The sequence below is a fragment of the Marmota monax genome, unplaced genomic scaffold (genome assembly GCF_021218885.2).
Source record: "Marmota monax isolate L192 unplaced genomic scaffold, Marmota_monax_Labrador192_F-V1.1 WCK01_AAM20220418_F8-fsc00097, whole genome shotgun sequence".
NCBI lineage: Eukaryota > Metazoa > Chordata > Mammalia > Rodentia > Sciuridae > Marmota > Marmota monax.
The window spans coordinates 2,763,344-2,785,515 of record NW_026694162.1 but is presented as its reverse complement, the minus strand read 5'-3'; the positions used below and the strand labels follow the sequence as shown (position 1 = coordinate 2,785,515).

At 35.3% G+C, this 22,172-nt stretch overlaps 1 protein-coding gene across 5 annotated transcripts in view; it reads left to right on the top strand.

Annotated features, from left to right (window-relative positions):
* The window catches only part of Ap3s1 (adaptor related protein complex 3 subunit sigma 1), an 89,321-nt gene that overhangs the window by 26,275 nt on the left and 40,874 nt on the right, over positions 1 to 22,172 (top strand). For all 5 annotated transcript variants that reach the window (XM_046465816.2, XM_058585979.1, XM_046465815.2 and 2 more), the window contains exons 2-3: positions 139 to 230; positions 3,610 to 3,721. In XM_046465816.2, coding sequence (XP_046321772.1) covers positions 139 to 230; positions 3,610 to 3,721 — 204 coding nt within the window. The remainder of the gene's footprint in view (positions 1 to 138; positions 231 to 3,609; positions 3,722 to 22,172) is intronic.

Sequence of the window (22,172 nt, the reverse complement as noted above, 5' to 3'; positions counted from 1 at the left end):
AACTCAAGTCATTTTTCCAAGGACTTCTCTTAGATGGAATTCTCACTCCAATATTGCTGTATTTTATTTTTAAAAATTCTAAAGATTTTGTTAAACCTATAAACTCAATCCTAATGTATATGACTTATTCTTTCTCAGAGTGAAGATACACAACAGCAAATCATCCGGGAGACTTTCCATTTGGTATCTAAGAGAGATGAAAATGTTTGTAATTTCCTAGAAGGCGGATTGTAAGTAAAGCATTTAGAGTGTTTCTAATTTTTTAACTATGTAATTGAATATATACTATTTAATAAAATGGGAAAAGATTCCTCATTTTTATCATTTGGTTTAGATAATTGATTACTACCTATATTAGTTATAAGTCTAATTTAAAGAATCTTTTAAGTTGTAAAAAATTTTGTAAGGACATTTTACATAAATTTTATTTTTATGGTAAAAATTGAAACATTATAGGGAAGTATAAAATGTTAATTGAGCCTCCCTCTCCCAATCTTAGTCCTTCCCAGTTTTATATATATCCTAGAAAATTCATTTTGCATTTACCAAAAAATTATACTTTTATACCAGCAAACATGCTTATTGGCATGTTGCTTATTATTGCTTAATATTTTTAAAAACTTTTAATATAAACAAATCTAGAGCAGCCTCATATATTTTAATGTCTATAGAGTATTTCTTAGGGTGAACATTAATAAACATTTGGAGTAAGTCAGGTACAGTTGCTTGGAGGAATGTTGGAACCTGAGGCGGGAGAATCCAAGTTTCAGGGTAGCTTGGACAACTTAGCAAGATCCTGTCTTAAAATAAAAATAATAGGGATAGAGTGGAACACAGTGGTACAGTGCTTTCCTAGCATGCACAAACCCTGGGTTCAGTTCCCGATACCCCCCCCAAAAAATTTAGTTTTATCCTTTATTCTCATATTATAAAAAAGACTAAAGTTTGTTTTTCAAATAAATCTATGTGTCTGTCTACATACCTATAGTATAAATTAGAATTCATCTGACTTCTCTATTTTTAAAGTGAATAAATAAAAATTACTTGTAATTAGCTTTTCAAGTATTATAAATTCTTTTAAATTAATAGATACTATGGAAATAGTTTGCTCATCACTGTTTTTATAAATATTTCTCCTCCTGTTTATGTAATTAATATACTTAATAATACATTTCTTCCCAGTGGCTCAGGAAGCTGAGACAGGAGGATCGCAAGTTCAAAGCCAGCCCTTAGTGAGGATCTTGCTAGGTTGTCCAAGCTACCCTGAAACTTGGATCTTCCTGCCTCAGGTTCCAATGTTCCTCCAAACCACTATACCTGACTTACTCCAAGTTTTTATTAATGTTCACCCTAAGAAGTACTCTATAGCCATTAACATATATAAGGTTGCTGTAAATCGCAAGTTCAAAGCCGGCCCTCCACTAAGTTGCTTAGGGCAACTTAGTGAGGCCCTAAGCAATTTAGGGAGACCCTATCTTAGAATGAAAAATGTAAAGCACTGGGGATATGGCATAATGTTTAAGTATCCCTGGGTTTAAGCCTTGGTATCAAAAAACAAAACAACAAAAACATTTCTTGGTTGAGAATTCAAACTAAATGGTGGCTTAGTCTCAGTATGAATAATCACAGATTGATTAGGCAAAACCTAGACTTTTATCTTAGTATATATGATTCATACTGTGAAAAAGTAGTTGGGGTAATGGAATTCATTCTTATCTGACCAAAAGTTACTTTTATCATGTAGAAAGTTTGCCTGCATTTCTTAAAAGTTTATATCATGCCACACCTAAATATATAATGCATACTTACAATTTGTTAAGTTTTACTGCTAACTTGAAATTTCTGATTTAATGATGGAGATAAAATGTACCTGCTTCCATATTTAAATTTTATTTGTAGTTATTCTCATAAACTTTTGTAGGATTTTGTAGTTTTTGCTATTATTATAATTTGCTCTCATCTCAGCCTCTTAATTTCTCATCTCATAGGAGTAGAAAGCAGATACTATAACCGAGACAAAACTGTACACATCTAGCTTAGTCCTAGTTTCATGACTGACAAGCTAATTTCCTCAATCAGCTTGCTCATATTCTTGGACTTCAGTTTATCTCCTAAAATGAGGCAACTTGGACTACAAATATTTCTAAAATTTTGTGTTTTATTTGCATTCACAGAGCATTCCTATCAGTATTGTACTATAAAGATGAAATTATGGTTTTAAAAGCAAAATATGTACTTACTATATTATTAATTTTGGTTTCTTTTAATAAGATTCATGGCCATTTAGCAACTATGAGTCTTCAGAAACTTGGACCTCTTTCAAAGCAAAGCAAAAGAAAAATTTTAGAAAATCACTACACTACTTATTCTAAAAGAAATGAAGCCTGCTGTTTGTGTTCTTTTTGTTCCTTTCAGGGAACAGTTGTGGCTATAATCATAAATATAATCTCAGAATTTTTAAAGTAGACTTCTAAGTATCTTGTCTAGCATAGAAGGAATTCTTAACTATTTTCAGAGGTCATTTCACCTTTGCTATTAGAGGACACAGGAAACATGTACTTAGGGAAGTAATTTCTACAAAACTCATAAGTTTAATGTTACTGAACACATGCTGTTTTCCTGTATTCTATTTAAATTTTCAGTTAGCTTTGATTACATTTTGCCTTTATTTTTTTTTTTAATTTGTTAGTGTTAAGAGGTTTTTGAGGAGGTGAGTTTTTTATTGTAAACTTAACTATGATATAACTAAACTATATTTAGAAAAATATCTTGACTGATTCCTGAGTTATTATTTTAAAATGCTGAAATTCTAGTCAATATCATGAAAGTATTTGATGAAAAAATTTATGTATTAGCTCAGTTTTCTGACTTTTGTATTTCAAAACAATGTATTTTTGGAGAAGATCTTGGTTGTAAATCTAAAACTTAAGAAATGTCATTCTTTTTTTTTTTTTCCTAGTTGATAATCAGTCTTAAGCTGTGTAATTTACTGTGACCTATGGAGTTAAATCTAGTAAGCACTTAAAAATGTCCTGTGATCTAATTTCTACCTCCTTCTTTTACCTCACTGTTCACTAATCCTTTCTTGCCCACTGGCCTTCTTTTCTCTTCTCAGAAATATACATTCTTTGTTTTTGATGAAGTGGCCTTTTTATTAGTTGTTACCTTAGCTTGAATGCTCATCCCTAAGTTTTTTCATGGCTGGCTGCTAGTCAGTAGATTTCAGCGTAAATGTCACTCTTTCTTAATCTTTAGTCTGAAGTAGTAAACCCTTCAATATGGCATTGTCCTATTTTGATTTTATATGTACGGTCATCTACCATCTGGTAATCTTATTTGTTTGTTGATCTTTATGTACTTTCGGTGCCTAGCACCTAGTAATCAGTGAATAGTTCACTGAATGTATGAACTAAAATTAAACACTGGCTTCTTTCACTTGACATTTCTGAGGAAAATAGTCATCTTAATTTACTTAGTTTCTGAAATAAGTTCATTTGAATGTTTCATTTTATAAGAGGTTTTAAACATATTGTTACTTTGTTTGAGCTAATGCAAATGATTTGAATTTTGTTCCCCTTAACATTTCAATTGTTTTGTTTTGTCATTTAGATTAATTGGAGGATCTGACAACAAACTGATTTATAGACATTATGCGACCCTATATTTTGTCTTCTGTGTGGATTCTTCAGAAAGTGAACTCGGCATTTTAGATCTAATTCAAGTAAGTTAACAACTGCTTCTTAATGTTTTAAGTAACAGTTTGATGTTTTTTGAAACTTTTATGTATAAAATTTTCTAAGAACTGGAGTGTAACTCATTGGTAGAATGCTTGCCTAGCATGCTGAGACCCTGGATTAAATTCATAGCACTGAAAAGATTTTTTTTTCCCCCTGGAATGATGTTTTGTACGATTAGAAAAAAAAAAGTGTTTCATAAGCTTTTGGGTGGATGAAAGAATAGAGACTATAGAAATAAGCAGACTAATTTAATCTGATTAAAACTAATCTCAACTGATTTCATTATGCTTTTTTCCTGTTCATGTGAATTACCACGAGGAGCCAAAAACTCATGGATCTCTCACCACATGTATCCAAATCTGACTCTAAAACCTACTTCCCGTCTCCTGAAAAATCTTTTCTAACGTCCCTACAACTTTTATTGTTAATCTCTATTTATATTACTTCACTTTTTTTCTAAGTTAAGTCTTCCTTTTCTTATGAAACTACCTTCAACCCTCTCAATAGTAGCTGTTTTCTCTTGCTTTTTTTTATATTACTGAGCCTGGAGGTATGCTCTTTGCTTTTTCCAGAACATTCTCTCTTCTAAAATATCTCCAGATTTTATCATATATTATCCCTTTTCTGCATTTGGTTGCAGTTATCTCTTTCTATCTCCCATTTCTTGGAGATTCTGTTAACAAACTGTCAAAGGTCTGAGATTTTACTTTGTTTGCAAGCTGACAAGTTAACCTTCATAGTTTCATGGATGTTGGCATAAGATAGGAAACTTCTGGGCCAGAGATAAAAGACTTTATTACTAATGGCAAAAGCATGATGTAAAAAAAAAAAAAAAAAAAAAAAAAAATCAGTTAAAATAACAACATTTGCTTTCACTGGTTCCTCAGTTTGAGGAGTGCCGTGAAGAGGGCCAGGAGAGACGTGTATACAGTATATTGAATTACATACAAGAAACCGCAAGCTTAGGGATCTGGAATTTTGATAAGGAGCACAGAACATGTCTGCCTTTGTTTGGCAGGAAAATATTGTCTCTTTCTTCGTGTTTTTCTCTGGAGGAGGATGCTCTCAGTTTTCTAAAGGTGTTTGTTATATAGCATGCTGTAAAAGATAATCCAGAACAAAGATAGAGTGTTTCCACTCACAGTATCTGCAGAAACATGAAATACACAGAGAATTGTTTCCTAACAGATTTTATTTTCTGTTCACTGAAAATGAACTCCAAGACTGTTTATAATTCTTGGTGATTTCAATGTTTCTGTGTATAATTTTTCCCATAGCCTGGTGTCTTCTTGAAACCCAGTACTCTTCCTCCAAAGAATTTTGCCTTCTAAATCATCTTACTAATAATTTCTATACCTTATTTTTATCTGGACTTCAGTCATTCCATAATCTCAATTTCAGTTTTTTTTCTTTTGTCAACACCTCTTATCTTTAGTTCCTTCAACAAGCCTTTGGGCCTATCAGGTCCCTTCATTTTAAAAATTGAATTAGAAAAATTTTTTACTCTGTGATCCTGCCATCCTACCTTTCCTTCCTCAGATTAAATTCCAGTCTGTCATTATAATCTTAGCTCTGTACTCTTTGCTCCTTTCCTGCATTCATAACATGTGAAAATATCTAGAGGAAAAGAAACAACCATACTTCCTGGTTTCACTTTTTTCCTTTATTTTTTTATTATAATCTGTTATATATGACAGCAGAATGCATTATAATTCTTATTACATATATAGTGCATGATTTTTTATATCTCTGGTTATACACAAAATAGAGTCACATCTTTCATGTCTTCATACATGTATTTAGGGTAATGATGTCCATCTCATTCCACCATCTTTCCTACCCTCATGCCCCCCCACCCCTCCCTCCCCTTTGCTGTGTCTAGAGTTTGTCTATTCCTCCCATGCTCCCCGCCAACCCCATTATGAATCAGCATCCTTATTTTTTATTTATTTTTTTTTTGTAGTAGAAGTTCATTTATTCAAATATTCTTACAAGGACATATTGGTATAGACATATATTGCTCTACTGATACTATTCTAAGTGCTGCAGATTAAACAGTGAACAAATAACAGGGGTCTGCTCATATGTTATTTACATACAGAAATTAATCAAATAATTATTCAAATGAATTCAAAACCAAAGGAAAAGGAGAAAATAGAGATTAACTAATGTTACCAAATAAACACATAAGTTGTCACGGAGGAGGAAATGACATTTGAGTTGGAGGAAATAACATTTGTACAGTATTTTGAAAACCTAGAAGGGATTTGTCAAGTAGATAAGTGGGAGAAGATACTCCACATGGAAGACATAGTGGGCATAATTGCATGGAGGTATAGGATGTTTGTGGTGTAATAAAGTCAGCAGAGTTATTACATGTGTTGCATACAGGGGGATGGTGTTGATCTGGGAAAGAAAACTATAATGGTATCAGATAGTGAAGGCCCCTACATAAACTACAGGACAGTTTCCCCTACATGTCCAGTGGTCATATCAAACTTTTTTTTTTTTTTTAATTTTTTATTGTTGGCTGTTCAAAACATTACATAGTTCTTGATATATCATATTTCACACTTTGATTCAAGTGGGTTATGAGCTCCCATTTTTACCCCATATACAGATTGCAGAATTACATCAGTTACACATCCATTGATTTACATATTGCCATACTAGTGTCTTTTGTGTTCTGCTGCCTTTCCTATCCTCTACTATCCCCCCTCCCCTCCCCTCTTCTCTCTCTGCCCCCTCTACTGACATTCATTTGTCCCCCTTGTATTATTTTTCCCTTTCCCCTCACTTCCTCTTGTATGTACTTTTGTATAACTCTGAGGGTCTCCTTCCATTTCCATGCAATTTCCCTTCTCTCTCCCTTTCCCTCCCACCTCTCATCCCTGTTTAATGTTAATCTTCTTCTCATGCTCTTCGACCCTACTGTGTTCTTAGTTACTCTCCTTATATCAAAGAAGACATTCAGCATTTGTTTTTTAGGGATTGGCTAGCTTCACTTAGCATAATCTGCTCTAATGCCATCCATTTCCCTGTAAATTCTATGATTTTGTCATTTTTTAATGCAGAGTAATACTCCATTGTGTATAAATGCCACATTTTTTTTATCCATTCATCTATTGAAGGGCATCTAGGTTGGTTCCACAGTCTTGCTATGGTGAATTGTGCTGCTATGAACATCGATGTAGCAGTGTCCCTGTAGCATGCTCTTTTTAGGTCTTTAGGGAATAGACCGAGAAGGGGAATAGCTGGGTCAAATGGTGGCTCCATTCCCAGCTTTCCAAGAAATCTCCATACTGCTTTCCAAATTGGCTGCACCAATCTGCAGTCCCACCAGCAATGTACAAGTGTACCCTTTTCCCCACATCCTCGCCAGCACTTGTTGTTGTTTGACTTCATAATGGCTGCCAATCTTACTGGAGTGAGATGGTATCTTAGGGTGGTTTTGATTTGCATTTCTCTGACAGCTAGAGATGGTGAGCATTTTTTCATGTACTTGTCGATTGATTGTATGTCCTCCTCTGAGAAGTGTCTGTTCAGGTCCTTGGCCCATTTGTTGATTGGGTTGTTTGTTCTCTTATTGTCTAATTTTTTGAGTTCTTTGTATACTCTGGATATTAGGGCTCTATCTGAAGTGTGAGGAGTAAAGATTTGTTCCCAGGATGTAGGCTCTCTATTTACCTCTCTTATTGTTTCTTTTGCTGAGAAAAAACTTTTTAGTTTGAGTAAGTCCCATTTGTTGATTCTAGTTATTAACTTTTGTGCTATGGGTGTCCTATTGAGGAATTTGGAGCCCGACCCCACAGTATGTAGATCGTAGCCAACTTTTTCTTCTATCAGACGGCGTGTCTCTGATTTGATATCAAGCTCCTTGATCCATTTTGAATTAACTTTTGTGCGTGGCGAGAGAAAGGGATTCAGTTTCGTTTTGTTGCATATGGATTTCCAGTTTTCCCAGCACCATTTGTTGAAGATGCTATCCTTCCTCCATTGCATGCTTTTAGCCCCTTTATCAAATATAAGATAGTTGTAGTTTTGTGGATTGGTTTCTGTGTCCTCTATTCTGTACCATTGGTCCAACTGCCTGTTTTGGTACCAGTACCATGCTGTTTTTGTTACTATTGCTCTGTAGTATAGTTTGAAGTCTGGTATCGCTATACCGCCTGATTCACACTTCCTGCTTAGAGTTGTTTTTGCTATTCTGGGTCGTTTATTTTTCCATATGAATTTCATGATTGCTTTCTCTATTTCTACAAGAAATGCCGTTGGGATTTTGATTGGCATTGCATTAAACCTATAGAGAACTTTTGGTAATATCGCTATTTTGATGATGTTAGTTCTGCCTATCCATGAACAGGGTATATTTTTCCATCTTCTAAGATCTTCTTCTATTTCTCTCTTTAGGGTTCTGTAGTTTTCATTGTATAAGTCTTTCACCTCTTTTGTTAGGTTGATTCCTAAGTATTTTATTTTTTTTGAAGATATTGTGAATGGAGTGGTTGTCCTCATTTCCATTTCAGAGGATTTGTCGCTGATATACAGGAATGCCTTTGATTTATGCGTGTTGATTTTATATCCTGCCACTTTGCTGAATTCATTTATTAGCTCTAATAGTTTCTTTGTAGAGCCTTTTGGGTCTGCTAGGTATAGAATCATATCATCTGCAAATAGTGATAATTTAAGTTCTTCTTTTCCTATTTTGATGCCTTTAATTTCTTTCGTCTGTCTAATTGCTCTGGCCAGTGTTTCGAGAACTATGTTGAACAGAAGTGGAGAGAGTGGGCATCCCTGTCTTGTTCCAGATTTTAGAGGGAATGCCTTCAGTTTTTCTCCATTCAGAATGATGCTAGCCTGAGGCTTAGCATAGATTGCTTTTACAATATTGAGGTATGTTCCTGTTATCCCTAGTTTTTCTAGAGTTTTGAACATAAAGGGATGCTGTACTTTGTCGAATGCTTTTTCCGCATCTATCGAGATGATCATATGGTTCTTATTTTTAAGTCTATTGATGTGGTGAATAACATTTATTGATTTCCGTATATTGAACCAGCCTTGCATCCCAGGGATGAGTCCTACTTGATCATGGTGCACAATTTTTTTGATATGTTTTTGTATCCGATTTGCCAGAATTTTATTGAGGATTTTTGCATCTAGGTTCATTAGAGATATTGGTCTGTAGTTTTCTTTCTTTGAAGTGTCTTTGTCTGGTTTAGGTATCAGGGTGATGTTGGCTTCGTAGAATGAATTTGGAAGTTCTCCCTCTTTTTCTATTTCCTGAAGTAGCTTGAAAAGTATTGGTATTAGTTCCTCTTTAAAGGTTTTGTAAAACTCTGCTGTATACCCATCCGGTCCTGGGCTTTTCTTAGTTGGTAGTCTTTTGATGGTTTCTTCTATTTCCTCAATTGATATTGGTCTGTTTAGGTTGTCTATATCCTCCTGACTCAATCTGGGCAGATCATATGACTTAAGAAATTTATCGATGCCTTCACTATCTTCTAATTTATTGGAGTATAAGGATTCAAAATAATTTTTGATTATCTTCTGTATATCTGAAGTGTCTGTTGTGATATTGCCTTTTTCATCCCGTATGCTAGTAATTTGAGTTCTCTCTCTTCTTCTCTTCGCTAGCATGGCTAAGGGTCTGTCGATTTTGTTTATTTTTTCAAAGAACCAACTTTTAGTTTTGTCAATTTTTTCAATTGTTTCTTTTGTTTCGATTTCATTAATTTCAGCTCTGATTTTAATTATTTCTTGCCTTCTACTTCTTTTGCTGTTGTTTTGCTCTTCTTTTTCTAGGATTTTGAGATGAAGTATGAGATCATTTACTTGTTGGTTTTTTCTTTTTTTAAGGAATGAACTCCAAGCAATGAATTTTCCTCTTAGAACTGCTTTCAATGTGTCCCATAGATTCCGATATGTTGTGTCAGTGTTTTCATTAATCTCTAAGAATTTTTTAATTTCCTCCTTGATGTCTTCTATAACCCATTGATCATTCAGTAACCTATTGTTCATTCTCCAATTGATGTATTCTTTTTCCTTCCTTCTTTTATCGTTGATTTTCAGTTCCATTCCATTATGATCAGATAGGATGCATGGTATTATCTCTACTCCTTTGTATTGTCTAAGAGTTTCCCTGTGACATAATATATGATCTATTTTTGAGAAGGTTCCATGTGCTGCTGAGAAAAAAGTGTAACTGCTTTATGTTGGGTGGTATATTCTATATATGTCAATTAAGTCTAGGTTATTTATTGTGTTATTGAGTTCTATAGTTTCCTTATTCAACTTTTGTTTGGAAGCTCTGTCCAGTGGCGAGAGAGGTGTGTTGAAGTCTCCCATGATTATTGTATGGTGGTCTATTAGACTCTTGAACTTGAGAAGAGTTTGTTTGATGAACATAGCTGCACCATTGTTTGGGGCATATATATTTATGATTGTTATGTCTTGTTGGTGTATGGTTCCCTTAAGCAGTATGTAGTGTCCCTCTTTATCCCTTTTGATTAACTTTGGCTTGAAATCTATTTTATTTGATATGAGTATGGACACTCCTGCTTGTTTCCGAAGTCCATATGAGTGATATGATTTTTCCCAACCTTTCACCTTCAGCCTATGTATGTCTTTTCCTATCAACTGCGTCTCCTGTAGGCAGCATATTGTTGGGTCTTGTTTTGTGATCCATTCTACTAGCCTGTGTCTCTTGATTGGTGAGTTTAAGCCATTCACATTTAGGGTTATTATTGAGATATGGGTTGTTCTTCCAGCCATATTTGTTTATTTCTGTTACTAAACATGGTTTGTTTTCCTCTTTGATTATTTTTCCCCCCTTTACTGTCCTACCTCCCACTGTTGGTTTTCATTGTTATTTTCCATTTCCTCTTCCTGTAATGTTTTGCCAAGGATGTTTAGAAGAGACGGTTTTCTAGCTGCAAATTCTTTTAACTTTTGTTTATCGTGGAAGGTTTTAATTTCATCTTCCATCCTGAAGCTTAATTTCGCTGGAAACACAATTCTTGGTTGGAACCCATTTTCTTTCAGTGTTTGAAATATGTTATTCCAGGATCTTCTAGCTTTCAGAGTCTGTGTTGAAAGATCAGCTGTTATCCTGATTGGCTTACCCCTAAATGTGATCTGCTTCCTTTCTCTTGTAGCTTTTAAAATTCTCTCCTTATTCTGTATGTTGGGCATCTTCATTATAATGTGTCTAGGTGTGGATCTCTTATGATTTTGCACATTTGGCGTCCTGTAGGCTTCTAGGATTTGGGACTCTGTCTCATTCTTCAAGTCTGGGAAGTTTTCTCGTATTATTTCATTGAATAGATTGCTCATTCCTTTGGTTTGAAACTCTGTCCCTTACTGTATCCCAATGACTCTTAAATTTGGTCTCTTGATGTTATCCCATATTTCTTGGATGTTCTGCTCATGGTTTCTTAACAGTCTTGCTGAGCTGTCTATGTTCTTTTCCAGTTGAAATACTTTGTCTTCATTGTCTGATGTTCTATCTTCTAAGTGTTCTACTCTGCTGGTAGTATTCTCCATTGAGTTTTTAAGTTGGTTTATTGCTTCCTGCATTTCTAGGATTTCTGTTTGTTTGTTTTTTATAACCTCTATCTCCCTGTATAGTTGATCTTTTGCTTCTTGGATTTGTTTATGTAATTCATTGTTGAAGTGATCTTTCATTGTCTGATTTTGCTGTCTGATGTGTTCCTTGAGACTCCAGATCATCTGAAGCATGTATATCCTGAATTCTTTATCTGACATTCCATCTGCTGCAGCTATTACCTCTTCTAACGTTGAGTTGACCTGCATTGCTTGTGGTCCTTTCTTTCCTTGTCTCTTCATACTGTTCGCGTTCCTTTCTACTTGGTGAAACTGTTGTGCTATTGAATTTTCCCCCTATATATTTATATTGGTCTTGTATAGTTGCAAAGTCTCCCTCGCAGGCGCGGGCAGCAGCTCTGCCCCTCCTCCAATTGGGGCAATGTGCCTACCACGCCGGCAGGCCACTGGGCCTGCTCTGCCGGTCGGTAGCAGGTCCGCCTACCTTGCAGGCGCGGGCGGCGGCTCTGTTTCTCTGCAGGCCGCTAGGCTTGTTCTATCGGTGGTCGCAGTTCTGCGTACTTTGCAGGCGCAGGCAGCAGCACTGCCCCTCTGTAGGCCTCTGGGGCTGTTCTGCCATTGGGTCGCAGGTCCGCCTACCTTGCAGGCGCGGGGGGCGGGGCGGTTCTACCCTTCCTCAGGCCACTGGGCCTGTTCTGTCTGTCGGTTGCAGGTCTGGCCTGTTCTGATGGTGGTCACAGTTCCGTCTACCTTGCAGGCGTGGGGGTAGGGGGCGGCTCTGCCTCTCAGCAGGCCGTTGCTCCTCTTCTGCCGGTGGGTCGCAGGCCCGCCTACCTTGCAGGAGTGATTGGAAGCTCTGCCCCTCCGCGGGCCACTGGGCCTTTTCTGTCGGTGGTCACAGTTCCGCCTACCTGGCAGGCACGGGGGGAGGGGGGTGGCTCTGCCCCTCAGCAGGCCGCTGGGCCTGCTCTGTGGGTGGTCACAGTTCCCTCTACCTTGCCGGCGCAGGGGGAGGGGGCGGCTCTGCCTCTCAGCAGGCTGCTGCTCCTCTTCTGCCGGTGGGTCGCAGGCCCGCCTACCTTGCAGGAGTGATTGGAAGCTCTGTCCCGCCGCGGGTCACTGGGCCTTTTCTGTTGGTGGTCACAGTTCCGCCTACCTGGCAGGCGCGGGGGGTGGGGGGTGGCTCTGCCTCTCAGCAGGCCGGTGCTCCTCTTCTTCCGGTGGGTTGCAGGCCCGCCTACCTTGCAGGAGTGATTGGAAGTTCTGTGCCGCCGCGCGAATCAGCATCCTTATATCAGAGAAAACATTCAGCATTTGTTTTTTTGGGATTGGCTAACTTCACTTAGTATTATAGTCTCCAACTCCATCCATTTACCTGCAAATGCCATGATTTTATTCTCTGTTAATGCTGAATAATATTCCATTGTGTGTGTGTGTGTGTGTGTGTGTGTGTGTGTGTGTGTGTATATATACATACATACATATATACATATACATATATATCACATTTTCTTTATCCATTAATCTACTGAAGGGCATCTAAGTTGGTTCCACAATTTAGCTATAGTGAATTGTGCTGCTTTGTTTGGCAGGAAAATATTATCTCTTTCTGTAAAGATTGATGTGACTATGTCCTGGTAATATGCTGTTTTTAAGTCCTTTGGGTATAGACTGAGCAGTGGGATAGCTGGGTCAAATGGTGGTTCCATTCCCAGTTTTCCAAGGAATCTCTATACTGCTTTCCATATTGGCTACACCAATTTGCAAACCCACCAGCAATGTATGAGTGTGCCTTTCCCCCCACATCCTCGCCAATACTTATTGTTGTTTGTATTCTTAATAGCTGCCGTTTTGACTGGAGTGAGATGAAATCTTGGAGTAGTTTTGATTTGCATTTCTCTAATTGCTAGAGATGTTGAACATTTTTGCATATATTTGTTGATTGTATATCATCTTCTGAGAGTGTCTGTTCAGTTCGTTGGCCCATTTATTGATTGGGTTATTTGGTTTTTTGGTGTTAAGATTTTTGAGTTCTTTATATACCCTAGAGATTAATGCTCTATCTGATGTACATGTGGTAAAAATTCTCTCCCAAAATGTAGGCTCTCTATTCACCTCACTGATTGTTTGTTTCGCTGAGAAGAAGCTTTTTAATTTGAATCCATCCCATTTATTGATTCTTGATTTTAATTCTTGTGCTACAGGAGTCTTATTAAGGAAGTTGGGGCCTAATCCAACATGATGAAAATTTGGGCCTACTTTTTCTTCTGTTAAATTCAGTGTCTCTGAACTAATTCATAGGTCCTTGATCCACTTTGAGTTTTGTGCATGGTGAGAGATAGGGATATAATTTCATTTTGTTGCACACCTGGTCTCACTTTTAGTTCATGATCCCTAATCTCATGAGTCCTTAATGCTACACAGTAATCAGATTTTATTTACTCTCATACTTCTAGATGACTTCTGATGTATCCCGCTTTCTGCTCAAACCTGCAGCACTGTTTCCACCTTGCTGCTTAGATCAAAAATAAAATTGACTCAATCAGAAGAGAATTTCTGCAGGCTTCCACTATCTACCTAGCTATCTATATCCATGTCTATGTATTTTTCTTTGTCTTCTGTGAGAAAGCAATTCACCATGCTCCCTGCTAAGGCCAATTCAGGCACTCATATAGTAGTTTTTACCTTGTCATCATTCTGGCAATCCTCCTTTTTTTCTTTTATATCTTTATTTTTTCCTGTCTTTTAAATCATTCCTACCAACCTACAAGATGTTCTTTCATTAAAAAAAAAAAAAAGAATCTTTCCCCTAGTTCACTCTCCAGCCATTGCCTCATTTTGTTCCCTCCCTTGAGAATAAAACACTTTTTAAAAAGGATATACTATCTCAGATTTTTCTTCTCTTGTTCTCTCTTAAGCCCTCCAGTCAGACATCTAACCTTACTGTTGCTGAATCCAAGTGTTCTCATCTTTATTTGATGAAATACTTGCTTTACTTGGTTTCTAGGACAACCTGCTTACCTAATCTAAACTTTGATAATGTTTAGACCTAAGGTTCCATCCTTGAATGTCTTCACTTTTTTGGCTCTATTCATTTGCTAGGTGATTTTCCCCAAATGCTATGTATTGATGACATCAACATTTAAGTCTTCAGCCTAGACCTTTCTTCTACTACCTATTGGGCAGCTCCTTTGAGTATCTTATAAAGACCTCAAACTTAACATATTCCAAACTGTAGTAGTCCATCAAAAATCTGTACCTCCTGCACTTTTCCCTTATCATTTAATAGTAACTTCACTCTTCCAGTTGAACCAGCCAAATCTTGGCTTTTCCTTGACTTTGATTTTCTGATCCCTCCCACATCTGTTTCTTCCACAAATCCTATTGGATACACAGGATCTGACTGATTACTTCCTTCTGCACTGCCACCACCTTGGTCCAAGCCATCATAATTCTTGCCTGGATTATACTAGTAGTTTTCTGATTGGTCTCCCTGCTTTCACTGTTTTGTCTGTTTTCTCTTTGGTCTTTTCTCTGTGCAACAACCAGAGTGACATTATTAAAATGCACGCCTTATGCTCTTTCATCCAAAATTCTTCCATGACTTCATTTTTCACTCAGAGTAAAAGCCAGATTCCTTAACCATGCTGCCATGAATGATCTGACTCCTGTCCCCTGTTACTTATCTTACTTCATCATCTAATTCCTTCATCATCCAACATTTCTTTCCACTTTGCTTAGTCTCCTTGCTGTTTCTCACATATACTAGACATGCCCCTATCTCAGAGCCTTTTGTACTTGCTGATCTTTGCACCTAGAATGTTTTTGTATTTGATACTCCCATTGCTAGCTCCATCATTCTTTCTGATTTTGACCCAGATATAACCTTCTCAATATGGTATTCTCTGGCCATTCTTCCTAAAAGTTCTACATTTCCTAACCCTTTGCCTGTTTTTATTATTCTTTTCCTTAGCACCTATCACCAATATAGTATATAGTTGACCTACTTTGTTGTTTTTGTTATCATTTACCCTTATTAGAATATAAGCTCTGTGATGGCTAGGATTTTCATTTATTTTTTTTACCTATTTATTCCCAGTGTATAGAGTGGCTTCATACATATAGTGGGTACTCAAACAATTATTGCTGAAAGAGTAAGTGAGCTAGTGAATGAGTGAGTACAGTTAAAGCCTCATATTTAGCATTCTATGTAAAATATCAAAGGTTAAAGGAGTTAGCTAGAACTTAAAATATAATAGGTACTAAATGGTGCAGAAGTTACTAAATAAATATAATAGTTACGAACACCATTTAAAAAAATCTGAGCTAAGTTGTTATGTTTAATTTATGAAAACCAGTAAGTTCTGTATACACTTAGGATTTTTGTATTTCCTCTTTATAATACCTTCTATTAAAAAGTTAAAAATTAACTTCCAAAATATGTAGTTGCTAGAAATAATTGTACTGAATTAAGATTATTATGAAGGAACACACAGAATTTATGTTTTCTTTCTGAATAGTACAAAAATGTAAAGGTGTGATGGTAATTGTAAGTTGGAGAAAACTGCATGTCAAAAGGAAGTTTTCTTTGTCAAATAAGTTTTACATTTTTGAAATCAGGTAAGGAGACACGGTTTGATCTCTAATGTTATAGAATAAATGAGAAATTAACCCATGCAGAAGCAGAAAACATAATAAATTCTAAGAAACCAAGCTTAGAAATATCAGAAGTAGTTAAAGCTTTAGATATTAAAAATTGTCAATAAAGCAAAGAAGAAAAAGTAGTTAAATGATAATTGGACCTATTAATATTACCAGATTACTCTCAAATCTTTAATTCCAGGTTTTGAGGAAGGGATAGGTATCAGAGTTACGTGAAACAAAATAATTGTGGGAAATATTCCAAGGGTATGTTTTTTTTTTTTTAATTCGGAGGTGATGGGGTGAGAAAATTACACTTTTAAGATAAATGTGTGTGTGTGCATGCGCACAAATATAATGAGGTAGAATATACATTTTTCTTAATATGTAAAGCTGTAAGAAAATTCAAAAAAATTTTTGAACTTGTGATATTAAATAAGCCCCAAGATCCTTGAACGTATGTTCATTTTATTCCACTACTTAAAAAATACTGTTTTGTTTTGGTTTTCTAGAATTTTCTTTTCTTTTTTAAAATATTTATTTTTTAGTTGGTCACAATATCTTTATTTATTTATTTTTATGTGGTGCTGAGGATCGAACTCAGGGCCTCACACGTGCTTAGGTGAGCGCACTACTGCTGAGCCACGCCCAGCCCCCTTTTTTTCTTTTTTTATAAACAAATGGAATCCACATTTGGCTTACATATGGATTAGTTTAATGTTGATCAGGACTATGTACTGCCATTGCCTTCTAACTTCATTCATTATTGCATTTCTTTATTTATTTCACATATGGAATAGTTAATTGATTATATACATTTTATTTTAAGGTATCTTTGTATTTCTACAGAACAAGATTTTTTAATATGGAATTCTGCTTTTTATAACTCAGTTGTCTCTGACTGATATACATGGTAGATAAACACTACATTACACATATTGTCTTTTACTTATCTGAGCTAACCACTAGAAGTGTTAAGAGGTAAAAGAGGAGAAAGTATTTCATTTCAAATTCAGTCTGTTCTGTTGAAGAGAAATTGTAGTTAAGAACAGTTAAAATACATGTGAATTTTCCTAGAAGTAAATAAAAAAAATTTTTTTTGTCTTGTGTCCTGAGAGTAAGTAATTACCTCTGATTATTTTTTGATGCTGTATCTCAACTTAATTATTAAGACAGAATAGTTGGTATATCTTAGAGGGAAATCAGGAGGGGAATTGTCAAAGAACAAATATCCTACATATTTCCTACGTGTATCTGAAGTACATTCTGTGATGTGGAAAGTGAAAACTATCTTTTGTGTTTTACAGAATTTTTTAGCCATTAATGTTCAAACATTGACAATATCTTTTTTCTTTGTTTTTGGGTTGGGAATTGAGCTCAGCGCCTCACACATGCTAAGCATATGCTCTACCATTGAGCTAGCTACTCCCCTCACTCCAATAATTTGTTTTGATATTAAATAAGTTAAAACAGAATTTCAGGAGAATTGTGTCATTTTTCCCATTACAAAAGTCAACTAAAGCTATTTTCAAAAGACCTTGTAGAGTGTTTCTATGGGAGTCGATTGGAAATAAGTCTATAGTCTACCTTACAATTACCAAGTCTGTCACTACAAAGAACATATTGGAAGTTCTGTAGTTTTTGTCTTTCACCTTGATTACTTAAAGTGATTAAATACTTATGAGGGAGTGCTGAGCATGCATGATTCAGTCACTCTAAAAACATTGAATGAACAAAGATGCAAGTGAAAAACTTATTATGTTTGCTTCTCTTTCATCAGACAGCTTTTAGAGCTTATTTAAAACTGATTTTCTTGATTTGTTCATGTTCTGGTTTTTGAGAAAGGCAACTTTCATGTAAAAAGTAAAAGTGAAAAATTTATAAACCAAGAATTTAGATCCAAATCTCTTTGTCTTACATATTTTAAGAACAGATCTAGAAAGTATCAATGTATAACTACTAAACATGTTTATAATTATTATATTTTAGGTGTTTGAAATGATACCATTCAAATGATAATTGGAGGCAAAAATTTTTATGCAAAGAGTTAGTGTTCCTAAAGTATGCATATGTTGTCTGAGATTTTACTGTATATCTTGTATCTAGGAGAAGGCATTATAAGTAAATTCTATGTGGAATTTTTAATATCATAGAACCCAAATGAATAATCAGCTTCTGTTTGCTTTATCCTCCAGTTCTTCATAAATTGGAAAAGAAAAAGAAAACTCCTTTTTTATTCTTGATCTATACCATTTTGTTGTGATATTGATTACCATGTAAGCAAATTTCAGAATTGATACCTAGCTTTTTGAGGAGTCCTTTCTGTTGTAGCATGTCTTCGTTGGAAGTGTTAAAATATTTACAGACCTAGAATAAAAGTTCATTAAATATTAATGTTAGGTTGTTTGAGTTATTTATAAGTGGTCATATTGTCTCCAATTAGTTTCTTATGCCATACTGATAATGTTGAAGCATAAAACGTTCACTGGCTCGTTCTGAATTCCTACTAGTTTTCTGTATTATGAGTAACAATTATCACAGCATCAGACTTGTTCATTTGTAGTGAAAAAATTAACAACTAAACTTTTCTTTATGTTTGGAAAGATGTTTTGACTACAGTGTTAGAATATGTTTTTAAATCAAAGCACTCTGTATAGTATTTGTTATTATTATATTACTGTTAGTCTAACTTTTGTAAAATTGTTTTATTTATGGCTGCTATGCTAATTTAGTATAATATAGACCAAGTTATTTCATCTTCATAGGCCTAAAATTGTTCAACTCTGTCTGAAGTATGCTTGTTTCAAACATGCTGCCTATAGATCTTTTAAGGTTGTTAGAAAGATCAGCAAATTAAAGCAATTTTGTATCTTGTAGTAGTTAAATCCATCCGGGTTCTGTCATATACTAGGTATATAACTTTTGGTAAGTTATTTAACCTCTTTGACCCTATCTAATTTTCCTTGCCTGCAAAGTGGAGGTAATAATATCAACCCATAAAGTAGGGTGAGCATTAATTTAAAAAAAAGATATTGTACAGATGATTGTGACTAGATCATTGATGTATGATATATGATAGTCTGGTTTTTCAGTTAACGTTTTCATTAAAGCATATATTTTTAAGAAAGGCATTTAAACTATTTTATTACTATCCAATTAGATAAAGGATTCCTTTTATTTTCTAACTTTCTCATTTTTAGAAATTTTTGTGAAAGAAATATTTATATCTACCTTGCCATGCTATCCTATTTGTTGTGTGATAGCATGGGATGAATTTTACATGGTAGCACATTTATATGATAAGAAATGGGCTGAATTGGGGAAACTTGTAAGCCAACAATATTTAAATGAGAAAAGATCCCTTGATTTTCCCATTATCCCATAGCGAATTAATGCTAAGGCAGGTGCTATGGACCTACTGACCATAGAGTGGTATATCTGTGGAACCACCCCCAGCCCATCATTGTCCTTTTATTATCAGAATAGGCTTGAAAGGATCATCCATAGTGGAGTGACAGATATGCTGTTTAAGCCTGGGATATCTAGGATTAGTTGCCACCTGGTTTTAAAAATTGGGAAAACCTACCCGGTCCTTGGAGATTGTGGGAAGTTGTGGCTCCTCTGTGGAGGTGAAACAAACTTCTGGTTCTATGGGAAATCGAGTTCTTGTGCAGTTCCTACTGATGGAAAAAGAGGGAGATCTGGCCCAGCAGACTTCTTTTCTAGGCACTCTAGAGTGAATTGTGAATGCCCAGGATCATTTTAGAATGATTTTGTCTACTAACCGTATTCTTGTTTCTAGAATATTTTGAATAATATTTGTTTCTCATGTATATGTGGGAAACCAGGAAAATATTTCTACAAACAATTTGGAGACTATTAAACTTGCCTAGTATTAATCTTTTCCTCTTATTTTCATAGTTGAGAAGTTCAGTTTCCAGTAATTAGAAATAAAATAATTGCTTCCAATTTTTTTATTACCACTTTTTCATGATTAATCCTGGTATAAAATTTGATGATACCTACATGTTTTGTTGCTATCTCAGCAGTCGCCTTGGGCAGCATCATGGTGTCAAGTTGGTGTCAAGGTAGAGTCAGATGATAGTATGAGCTTCAGCCTTAGGTCTACAATCTAACAATTGGGAAAATTACTTAGCTTCTTCTTTTCCTAGTTTTCTTTTTAGTAAGTGATGATATACATCCTTATCTTGACAGCACTTTGTAAAAATTAGTGCTGATGAAATATTTATATCTACCTTGCCATCTTTTTTTTTTTTTAAAGAATTAGAGCTAATGAATATAAGCAGCTGGCATAGAGCATAGAATATAATGGACACATTATTCCTGATTTCAAAGCGATAAAGGGTATATTTTGGAACTTAGATACTTACAGTCAGAATTTTGGAGCTGGGAAGCATTTACAATTTATTTTCTCTTCCATAATATCGGTTTAGGAGAGAAAAATTAAGCCTATGATACTGTTTTCCTTTGCTTTAAGGTAAACTGGTCATTTCCTAGTGTAGAATGGTTGTTTATAAGGAAGTAGTAGGAAAGTGACCTTTGAGCTTAATATAATTTTTTTTTCTTTTTAGCTGGGTGCAGTGGCACATATCTATAATCCCAGCAGTTCAGGAGGCTGAGGCAGGAGGATGGCAAGTTCAAGTCCAGCTTCAGCAACTCAACAAGGCCCTAAGCAACTTAGCAAGACCCTTTCTCAAAATAAAAAATAAAAAGGGCTGAAGACATGCTCAGTGGTAAAGTGCCGCTGGGTTCAATCCCATTACCAACAAAATTCTTTTTTCTTTTTAGAATTTTAAAAAAAATTTCCTTATTGAAATTATTCTAAACTTACAGAAGAATGGAGTATATAATACAAAGAATTCTCACATACCATATATGTTCACCCAGACTCCTCAAATTTAATATCTTCCATAAATACAGTATAATTATTAAAATTAGGAATGTGAATTGAGCTACTATAAACATTGATGTGGCTATGTTACTTACTATAATATGATGATTTTAAGTTTTTTGGGTATAGACCAAGGAGTGGGATAACTGGATCAAATGGTAGTTCCATTCCCAGCTTTCTTGCACAATAGAAATCTTGTTAAGGAAGTCAGGGTCTAATCTGATGTGATGAAGATTTGGGCCTTCCTTTTCCTCTATTAGGTGCAGGGTCTCTGGACTAATTCCTAGGTCCTTGATCCACTCTGAGTTGAGATTTGTCCATAGTAAGAGATAGGGGTTTAGTTTCATTTTACTGCATATGGATTTCCAGTTCTCCTGGCACCATTTGTTGAAGAGGCTATCTTTTCTCCAATGTATGTTTTTAACACCTTATCTAGTGTGAAATAATTGTATTTATGTGGGTTTGTCTCTGTATCATCTATTCTGTACCATTGTTCTACATGTCTATTTTTGTGCCAATACCATGCCATTTTTGTGCCAATACCATGCAGTTTTTGTTACTATAGCTTTGTAGCACAGTTTAAGGTCTGGTATTGTGATGCCTCCTGCTCCACTCTTCTTGCTAAGAATTGCTTTGGCTATTCTGGGTCTCTTATTTTTCCAAATGAATTTCATGTTTTCTTTTTCTATTTCTATAAGGAATGACATTGGGATTTTAATTGGAATCACATTGAATCAGTATAGTGTTTTAGGTAGTATGGCCATTTTGACAATATTAATTTTGCCTATCCAAGAGCATGGGAGAGCTGTCCATCTTCCAAGGTCTTCTTCAATTTCTTTCTTTAGTCTTCTATAGTTTTCATTGTAGAGGGGAATCAACAAAATACTTGGGAATCAACAAAAGAGGTGAAAAACAAGTATTTAATTTAATTTTTTTTTTTTTTGAGGCTACTGTGAATGGTGTAGGTTTCCTAATTTGTCTTTCAGAGGATTCATCACTGATGTATAAAAATGCATTTGATTTATGGGTGTTGATTTATATTCTTCTGCTTTGCTGAATTCATTTATTAATTCATTTATTAAGTTTTGTGGTAGAGTTTTTTGGATCCTTTATGTATAGAATCAGGTCATCAGCAAATAATGGTAGTTTTGAGTTCTTCTTTTCCTATTCATAACCCTTTAATTTCTTTCGTCTGTCTAGTTGCTCTGGCTAGAGTTTCAAGGACGATGTTGAATAGAAGTGGTAAAAAAGAGCATCACTGTCTTGTTCCAGTTTGTAGGGGATGCTTTTAATTTTTCTCCATTTAGAATGATGATATA